This window comes from Glycine soja, chromosome 1 (genome assembly GCF_004193775.1).
Source record: "Glycine soja cultivar W05 chromosome 1, ASM419377v2, whole genome shotgun sequence".
Taxonomy (NCBI): domain Eukaryota; kingdom Viridiplantae; phylum Streptophyta; class Magnoliopsida; order Fabales; family Fabaceae; genus Glycine; species Glycine soja.
Window position 1 is genome coordinate 57,296,314 of NC_041002.1, and position 10,491 is coordinate 57,306,804.

General features: G+C 35.4%; 1 protein-coding gene across 2 annotated transcripts in view; it reads right to left on the reverse strand.

Annotated features, from left to right (window-relative positions):
- The window catches only part of LOC114368363 (chaperone protein dnaJ 10), a 28,341-nt gene extending 18,523 nt beyond the window's left edge, over positions 1-9,818 (reverse strand). Inside the window, exons 1-7 of one of the 2 annotated variants that reach the window (XM_028325671.1) lie at positions 9,636-9,818; positions 9,432-9,539; positions 8,870-8,929; positions 8,644-8,726; positions 8,331-8,490; positions 1,445-1,574; positions 962-1,120 (exon numbers count right to left, since the gene is read on the reverse strand). In XM_028325671.1, the coding sequence (XP_028181472.1) occupies positions 962-1,120; positions 1,445-1,574; positions 8,331-8,490; positions 8,644-8,726; positions 8,870-8,929; positions 9,432-9,518 (679 nt within the window). In that variant the 5' untranslated portion in view covers positions 9,519-9,539; positions 9,636-9,818. Of the gene's footprint in view, positions 1-961; positions 1,121-1,444; positions 1,575-8,330; positions 8,491-8,643; positions 8,727-8,869; positions 8,930-9,431; positions 9,558-9,635 lie in introns of both variants that reach the window. The other variant, XM_028325675.1, reaches the window with a different exon arrangement.
- Positions 9,819-10,491: the final 673 nt, after the last annotated feature.

A 10,491-nucleotide genomic window follows, 5' to 3' on the forward strand; every position in this document is an offset into this window, starting at 1 on the left:
AAAATTGAGAGAGAACTAAATTGAGGTGAAAGAATATTGTATTCAACCCAAACAGAAACTGAGAACAATACAGTTTATATAACAGTTACAGTTATGTAGGTGTCAACTAACTTGAGTTAGTGACAGCTGTCAAACAGCTGTCCTAACTAACTGTCTAACTACCAACTATAGTTAGATTCACAACATGACTAAAAGAAAAGAAAGAGTTACACAAGGTAAGTATACTCCTATAGGAAATAAATCTGAATAAAATTAGATCAAATATATTTTCGGAAGTTTTAATCTTGGTTATTGTATTTCCTTCTCTCTCTCTCTCTCTATATATTTATGGGAGATTTGTTTCCTGTTTACAGGAGATTTATTTTCCTTATTTATAGCAGATTCACTCCGCATAAATATTGATTGTACCATTATTCTGGATCCATTGAGAAATAAAATATTTTCTCTAAACCTAGAGAATCCGTGTTAGATCTTTCGATTTACGATCCTAATTCCCCATCCTGTTCCAGAGTAAGATCTTGATTTCAACTACAATGGTTCTTCTACTTTCCAAGTAGCCTAGGTACTTTGTATAGCTAGGCTCAACGTATCTTAGGAAGTTGTGATAACTTAATTGCTCCTTTTAAATTGTAGTTGGCATTGATTATCTTTGTAAATTGTAATCCTCATAAATATAAATAGATCATTCAGCTGAGTGGTAAAACTCACTCAAGCACATTCAGAAAAACTGTTTTTCTTTTTTTTCACATGAACTGTACTTTGCCACAAAAGTCTGGTTCACTGTTTTACCAAAGCCTTTATGGGCAAGGTCAATTCAATCCAACCAAGCCTCAAGAAACACCCAAGGTGGAAAATGAAAGTAAAATAGTATATTAAGACATGATATGAAGTTAATCACATGATTGGCATCAAGAAATCATATGACAGCCAGGAAAGGCTAAAAAGTACAAAGTTTGCTCACCTGTTGCTGCTGTAACTTGAGATTTAATAGAGTGCCCTTTGTTTCTAAACCACTCAGCAATAAAAGGCACACCCAAATAAATTGCTTTCTTCCCTAGCTCTTTTGCTGCCTGCCTTGCGTATATGTAGCCAATGGTATTCAACATATCAACCCCATAAGCTGTATAATGACAAGTATGACAACAACTTAATTCAGCAAAAGTACCTCAGTTACAATCCTGCTAAGGAGAGTTAGGTTGATATTCAAATATTAGGCAAATGTTTTTTCCATGTCATGTAAAGTCAATCTTTTTAAACATATCATGATTTTATAAACAAGAAATATTAATTTGAAGGACTTTTTACAACCACAGATTGATTTGTAACCAAAAAAGCATCAAAATGAGATGTAACTATGTATTCTGATAATGTAATTTTGCAGCTACATAACACATTTGTCCTACATGTTCCTCACATGTCTGGAATTATTCTTAGGGAACAGTACCTGCATTAGATAGCCGGGCTACTTCAGCTTCTGCATCATTAACAAAACCCTCTTTGTTTCCTTGAACATATTGGTTGAGTCTATTTTTCAGTATCTCTGCAAGCTTTTCTTCTCTCTCCTTCTGAACAACCTGTATCAAGAATAAATCTGTCAAGACAACAATGACAATAAACACCTAGCTTAAAGGGAGATTCAGTCTCAATAAAAATCTTGAAAGAAGAATATCAGAAAGGGTAAGTGGTTGCAAAAAAAATCTTCATGGAAGATTGATCTTTGCTAAGGAAGACAAGCTGCTGACTTTGAAGGATCTGAAGGAGAATTTTGACAAACTATGGAACCCTATAGGCAACTGGAGATTGATTCCACTGGGAAAAGGGTACTATGAGTTCTGTTTCTCATCCCAGGAAGATCTAAGAAGTGTTTGGTCAATAGGGGCTTGGAGCCTACATCTAGGGACCCTCGCAGTGGATGCCGGATTTTAATCCCAACAGCATCAAACAAATTCACACTCAGTGTTGGATTAGGCTCCATGATCTTCCACAAGAGTATTGGAGACCCCAAACACTTGCTAGCATTGGTATGCCGATTGTCGTCAATGAAGCTACCAAGAAACGTGTATATGGACACTATGCTCGCATTTTGGTGGACATTGACCTAACAGGAAAGCTGCACAATGAGATTCTTGTAGAAAGGGAAAACTTTGCTTCTTTTTTTTGTTGGAGGGGTTTGTGAAAAATTACCCTTTTTAGCTGTTTTTGCCAGGTAATTGGTCATTCAGTTGACAGTTGCAATAGAAGAGAAACAAAAATGAAGGCAAAAACAAGGAGCCAATCAATCAAAATGAAAAGTAAGTTAAGGACTCAGCTTCTTCAACCTCTAGTCATGTCTCTGATAGCTTCTACGAGAAAGATGGAGGAAAGAAGGAGGAATGGAGAAGGTCCCAAAGATACAGAACGAAGACCACGCTTCAAAAGATCTAGTCCATTTGTCAGAGCCTCAAGAAGACCTTCTAGTCTCTCCAAACAACCAAAGTCACTTGACTATAGACAAGGTGTTTAATAGTTTGTTGCATCTAGAGACTCCTACCCATGTCTCCAGTTCATCAACTAAAAGTCACTTGATGATATTGTTAATAGTGATATGCGAGTTTTATCCAACCTATGTGCAGATTAAGTTGATAAAGATTGGAGGAGTCCGACCAACATCGTCTTTCATTTGACAATATGGGTTTCACTACTGTCATCTCCAAGGCTCAAAGGAAAAAGTCAAAGAAGAGTGCTAAGCAATGCAAGAATGTTGTTTAGCACAAACCCCTTTTCGGGGTTGGTCTCGCTAATATTGCCTAATGAAGTTATTTTACTGGAATGCTAGAGGCTTGGAAAATTCTGAAACTAGATTGATGGAGTAAGCTTAGTGATCTTTACAAGCCGGAATTTGTTTTTTATCAGAGCCTTGGATGGATCTTGAGGGTTTCCCTCAGTCCTTTTGGTCTAGGCTCCATCTTAAACCTTTTGTGGTTAACTCCGGAGGTTCTTTGAAGCCTACGTTATGGTGTCTCCCTCAAAGTCAATACTGATATGGCTGCTAGAAGTTGTCCAGTGTTTGCTGCTTACGGTGGCATTTTCCGGGAGTCCTCTAATGCTTCCATGGGTTGCTTTGCCAAGAATCTGGGAATTTCTAAAGCTTTATTGCTGAGCTGTTGGGCGTTGTATTGGCTGTTGAGATTGTTGTTGATAAAGGTTGGAATCATTTGTGGTTAGAATGTGATTCAGCCATAGTAGTCCAGGCTTTCTCCTCTCGTATTCGTATTCCTTGGACTTTAGTTAACAGATGGAACAAATGTCTTCAACTGGTTACAAATATTAAGTTTGGAGTTTCTCACATTCTCAGAGAAGGTAATGTTTATGCAGATAAAATTGCCTCTTTTGGAATAGATCAGGTCTTCCTAACTATAGGTTCAGATGACTCTTGTTTTGCATGAGATTGGTTTTATGTCCTCTCATGCCTCTTGTTATCTTCTTTCTTTTTTATATATATGATATTTGGGCTGGCTGTTTCAATTGGTAGAAGTAGGGGTGCCAACCTCGTTGGGATGTCTACTTCTATTGATCTTGCCTTCCCTTTTTTGCTAAAAAAATAATAAAAAACAAACACATGCACCTAAGACAGATAAATATATAATTTCTTCAAGATGACCGTGCCAAATAAACAGAGATGGACTAGCTACTGCTTACATAAAACTGATGCTCCAAAACCAAATAAATAAATGTAACATTTACTGCTATTTCTCATCAAATTTACAACAAAAATTCACTCTTCCTCTGAAAGTCTAGGGACACATTTGTTTTGTATCCGTAAAATAAAGAATGAGATGAAATAAAAATATTGCCATATTCACTCCTTTAGTAGATACAAGTCAATCTCCTATTGTTTGGTGTCGGAAAATTACTCCACTAGTTAAGCATTATTAAAAAAAACTTACAACACAAGTCAATCAAAATTTTCTTTCTGTTCTCTCTCTCCCTTCCTATGATAATTTCCAAAATTGTGTATGGTAAATCTGAAGCCATGAATTCCTCTTTTCGAAAGGACAAGATTGATGTAAATGCCCAAATATTATCCCTAATAATTTCTTTTCTAATAAATAAGATAGAAAAAGAAAATAACACATCACGCAAGGGTACTCCCAAAGAAAGTAATGCTTTGAGCAAATCGAGACACAATATCATAGATCATGTGTTGACTCCATCCCATACAAAGTGTTAGATTTATATAGTTATATTATTCTCTCTCTACTGTAACCATCTGTCATAGATAGACAGCTTGTATTAAACCCCATATATATATATATATATATAAACTCAGCTTTAGCTGAGTGTGGGTTGAGACACTCAAGCATTATTCTCCAGAATTTGTTGTTTGCATGGAGGCTCATTAGAGACAGGTTACCAACAAAGGCTAACCTGAGAAGGAGACAAGTGGAATTAACAGACTCGAGGTGCCCACTGTGCAATAATATGGAGGAGAATGCAGCACACCTTTTCTTCAACTGCAGCAAAACAATCCCCCTCTGGTGGGAATCATTATCCTTGGTGAAAACAAAGGTTGCTTTCCCATAGAACCCGAAGGAACACTTTCTGCAGCACACCATTGGGAACGCTGGTGGTACCAAGGCTGCAAGATGGAAGCGCTGGTGGGTAGCCCTCACATGGACCATATGGCATCACAGAAATAAGACAGTATTTGACAACCAGACCTTCATCACAAGTAAAGTGTTGGATGATGCACTTCTCCTACTATGGTCATGGCTGAGGGCCATGGAGAAAGATTTTACACTGCACTACAATCAGCGGTCCTCTCAGCTGAGAGAAACCTTTGGGTAAATAGGAAAGGAGGGTAGTTGCTAGGATTCTCTGTAGTAGACGCATGTCTGGTGTAATCCTAGGATTGGGCTTAGCTGGTCCTTAATAAGAACCTTAGGAAAGTATTAGGGACCAGCTGTGTATACCTTCAACATATGTATTTTCAGTACCCCTGGTACTCTGCATATAATATAATTATCTATTTTTGCTGAGCAAAAAAAAAAAATTCTCCAGAATTTGTTTATCAACTCAAAGCATAGGATTAGCCAATAATGGGTGATTAAAATTGTTACGAGTAGGTCCTTAGTTTAAATAGAGTAGGCTGTAGGTAAAAGAGGGGAATCCAGATTCGTTAGTTTGAGAAACAAAGCAGTGGCTCAGTTGTAAAAGGGAAACCCTTTGTTGAAAAAGAAACCTTTTTTCTGTTGAGATTCAACAAACCTTTATAGATTTGTTCTCTTTATCTCTCTCTGTATTTATCAGATTTCTTGGTTGTGCAACATGCTGGATCTTGTGAAATGGAAACAATAGTAGAGGAGCTAGAAAGCTTGGTGGAGCTTCTAAAGAAGACAACTTGTGATAATGGCCTCAGGACTGAGGTTACATTTTCCAGAAATGTAGCAGATATACAAAATAAAATGGATGAAATTGAGGGTATTCAGCTACTAAATTGGATGATGAACAACCAGTTCAAGAAAAGAGGACTTAATGTCTGATATCTAAGAGTACAAAAATGCAGCTGGATGGTGATTTGGAGGCCATTGTGGAGGAAAGCTGGACATGGGCAAGAAAGCATGAATTGATAAGCTTCAATTGCAGTTACCCATTAGAGTGGATTGCTTGGGCAGAGCAATTCTTTGACCAGCAGCAGACGAAACCATTGGCAAAGGTGCAACTCACGTTTGTGAACATGGAATGGCTTCAGGTTCTTCGAAGAGAAAAAATAGAACTTGACACAGGAAGGTCTGCCAACAAGGCAACTAGTAATAAGAGTGGGACTTAAGAATGGGCCTTAAAGAAAATGCTTCATTTGACCCTCTGGCTAGTAAATAAGCCTAGTTCAACTAGTTGAGTGGCAAAAACAAGTTCTAAAGCACCCATTCCCTTTGTCAACACTTTTTATTACAGAAAATAGGGTATAGGAGAAGAATAGAGGTATTCAACTGTTTGTGGAACATTGTTTGCACCTGTCACCGCTATTCACCTTGAGGACAAGGTGAATGTTTGCTGGGGGGGGGGGTACTGTTAAGTAGTGGTTAGTTGTGATAGATTAGTTTACCCATTAGTTAGCTAGGAATAGCCTATTAATAGGGGTTGAGAGGGAGAGGAATTGTCTTTGGGAGAGAACCAGGACTCTCGAATACCTGGAGTATAACACTTTTTCCATCAATAAATTGCTATCTACAATCTGATCCAGTTTCTATCTTGATCTCTCAATTTCCCTTTGGAAAAGTAAGTTTACTCATACGTATGCTATTTCTGTGTTTTGTCTCTTAGGATGGTTTATCTAGTTCTACTAATTCCTTTGTAGCTTCTTTGATACTTTCACTATTCCTACCATAGTCTTTGAGGCCTTGTCTAATGTCCATGCCCTTGAACACAATCAGACTTAGGATTTGGTTTCTCTTCTTCAAGGTAAACAGTAAATAGTTTTAAACTATGAAGTTCAACCTTGATAATTTAAAATGTGTTTGAATTACAGTTACATCCGACTGAACCCATGCTAATCTCAATCCATCACTCACATTATTTTTCCATTTGTGCATTGGAAGGTGTTAAACTTCCATTCAACACCATTCTAACGGATTTCCAAACACACACTTAATGGTCCACTCAAGCCTGTTTGGCTGCTATGTATGGCATTATTAGCCTTTCTCAATGGTGACTTGCAAGAAGTGTATAGAGTGCCCGCCTTAGTTTGTTGCTCAAAAGGAGAGTGGTAATGTGAACAGAATGGAGAAAAACTAGTATGGCATTAAACAAGTCCCAAGATCTTGTTTATATCAAGGTTTTTAAAAGCAGACCGAGCATTGAACTGGTAATGGCACTAGGTCATGATTCAATGGTTTAACTATGGTTGAACTGTAACTGAATTGGTAATAGTTAAATATTATTATTTTATTTTTAATTAATATATTAAACAATTTAATTGTTATTTTAATTTTCAATATAACAATATACTCTTTTCTCTCATTTAGATGTGCATTTCACACACTACCCTCACAACTAGTCAACTAACCAAAATTTCTCTTAACCATCTCAGACTATCAGCCTTTCATCCTTATTTGTATACTTGTTCTTCTTAATTGCTTATACATTTCAATCTACCATCTTTTATCTCTATCTCTAAATTTAATTTCAACAAATTGTTTAAAGAATTAGATCAATAATTAAAAATAGAGCCTCATATAACAATTTAAATTGTTCATTGTAAATCTAAAATATAATGTATATGTTCAGAGATATTTATTTATTATGAATTTTAATTATAATATAATATTCAACAATATGTAGTATAATTTTTAATTATATAAAAAGAAACATTTATCTTGTGCAATATTCAAATTAAAACATTATTGTCAAACTCTCAAGTCAACTCGTAAGAGTTTATGCTTCTAGGTAGAAAAATCACTTGTCAAACCCTTTTTTTTTTAATAAATTCAATAAACATGGTAAACTCTTGCAAAGTCACAAACTCTTGAGTATGTACCAAAAAAAAAAAAAAACTCGAAAGTATAAAAGCGATTCAATTGAACAAGTCTAAAGTCAAGAATAGCAGCTTGGTTGTAGTACAAAGCAACAACCAAGCTGCTATTCTTATTGCCTTTGATCCTAATTTTCACCAAAGAAGCATATGGAGACTGATTGTCATTTTGGACACAAGAAGATTCAACACTGTCCTCTGGTTACTGGATATATGCAAAACAGAGAACAACTTGCACACATCTTCACCAAAGAATTAAAAAAAAATTGAATAAATTATATTATACTTGCAACACGAGCATCATTAACATCAATTTTCTAGCTTGAAGGGACATGTTAGAAAATATTTATTAGATTATTATATGTTATTAGATTGTGCCTGTCTTTCTTATATAAGTCCTTATCTCTCATTATAAATATAGATGAACGAAGACTAACAGTATAGACTTAGTCATTCCCATTCTTAATTATGTACAATAGTGTAAATTCCACCAAGCACTGCTGTTGAAACAAAAAGTGTTAAACATGGAAAAATTGGGAGAAATTGCTTTATGAGGCTTGCATATCAGTAGCAACTGATTAGTAATAATCCTTATAAGAACCATTGACCAAACAAAAGCCAATTAGGAAAGTACTGGATTATTAATGGGTGTGATAACTAGTTGCAACATGCATAGTCACATCAGAATTCTATAATAATTAGCAAGAGGTGATATGTACATGTACAAAAGTCACAAACGAATGCAGTTATTAGATACATACATAAAATATATAAAAGTAGCCAGAAGAGAATGCAGTTGTTAGAAAGATTATAGTTATACCCTCATTTTCTCTTGCAACTTTTTACTATCAAATTGTTCTCCTTCAGTAAAGATGTCCATTGAAGCCATTGATGCCATGGCTAACTGACCTATATATTCCTCAAAAAGCTCACTACCAAAAAGCATGGCAAAGATTGCTGCAGGATCAATAATTGCTTCACTGAAAAGAACGAAAAGAAGACATAAGCACAAGAGAAATGTTTCTACACTAAAATGCTACAAGATCCCTTAACAAGATTACAAATTTCCAAATCCTATCACACTTAATATTTGACTATTACGTAATATATTATTGAAAAGAACGGAAACTAACGTTGAAATTCCTGATTTTCCATGAGCATCATAAGCTTGTCTTTGAGCTGGGTCACTCAGAACTTGGTAAGCCTCACCTAAAACCTAAAACCAGAGTATCAAACATATCGGGAATAACTAGTGGTGAACCAGAGAGGAAAATTCTTTTCATCAAATAACTAGACAATCCAGGTCAGATGGCATTCTGTGCCTTTAATTAGTCCTAAACTGAAACATAACATTCTTGCCTGAAAATTTTGTGCAGCAAGAGGGTCATTTGGGTTTTTATCTGGATGCACTTGCCGTGCCTGCACATATGGTATAGAAGAAAATTAATAAATAACATGATCAAACTACTTGATCATATTTTAAAATTTGGTAAAAGATGATAACCACCGAAACAGTAAATAAAGTACAAAAGAAGACACTATGAAGATATATTTTAGATTTCCAAAGTTAGACTGCCATTGGCTGTAGAAGCATTTCAATTTCATCGTATGTAATTGTAAGCTAGCTAGTATTAGATAGAGCAAGCAATCAAGGCGAGTAGACATCTCATTTGAAATCAACAAAAAGGACAGATCCAGCCATAGGACATACGTATCTGCTATTTTCTGTCCATTTAAACGGGTAAATGAGATTAGACGGATCTATTGAGGTTTAGGATAGCTTGCAAAGCAAAATAGTTACGTAGTTCTGCGTAATACCGTATCATCGGCTCAAATAATCAATTTAATAATTCCATCGTTAGATATGAAGAGAGAACAAATAACGCAAACAAGAAAAAAGGATTGATAATTAGATTATTACCTTAATGTAATAAGCTTTCTTAATCTCGGCTTCGGATGCCGTAGGGCTGACACCCAGCACGTCATAGTATTCGGTCTCCTTCACCATTTCAAAGCCCAGTTGATTGATCTTCGAAGGAGAAAAACCCTAGAATTATTAGATTTCGCTAAACTGCGACGACAGGAAGAGGGGGAAACAGTAAGGCGATAAAATATAAGTACTCACAGTGGATGACGTATTCCAAGCCAAAACCAAATGGCGTTATCCTTCTCACTAAGGCCTAAACTCTCTCTCCGCCTGTTGTGGTTGGTATGGACGTGGGAATCCCGGGCGTTGACTGCTGCAACCGCGTAATTCTCTGTGTGAAGCCCTCCTCTCCGGTGGTTCCGACTTTTTGCCCTCACGCTTCTAATCAAAATAGGAATTCTTGAAAAATAAAAACTTCATTATATTAAAAATAATATAAAAAAAAAACGAAATTAAAACTGGATTCGTGGATAAACCATGCTTTTCAAAATCGGACCAGACCATTCTTAGGACGTGAGATTATTAGAATTTTTTATGTTTTAATCTTTTTAGTGAAATTTTGGTGGGTTTTAGAAGTTTTAAATAATACATATTATTTTTTTAATGAATTTTAATGGTTTTGGTAATTTTTGGCCTTTTTGGTGACTTTTAGATATATCAATTAATTTGTGGTGGTTTTTTTATGATCTATTGTATTTTAGTAGTTTTAGGTCTATCTAGGCCTTTTTAGTGAATTTTTTTTGTGTTTTTTAGGTGTATCAATATTTTTTTTGTTGGTTTTTAATAAATTTTAATGGGTTTTTTTGTAGTTGTTATGATTTTCAATGTTTTTTTATAGTTTTGGACAATTCATAGGCATTTTTAGTAGAATTTTGGTGATTTTTAAGGGTTTTAAATATTTTTAGTAGAGTTTTATGATTTTTAATGAGTTTTTCTGGTAGTTTTAGGCTTTTTTAGTGAATCTATGGTGGGTTTTAGGAGTTTTAAATAATCCATAAATTTTTCGGCTTTTTCTATTTGCACTTTTCCTTATTACTAATACAATCTCCTTTTG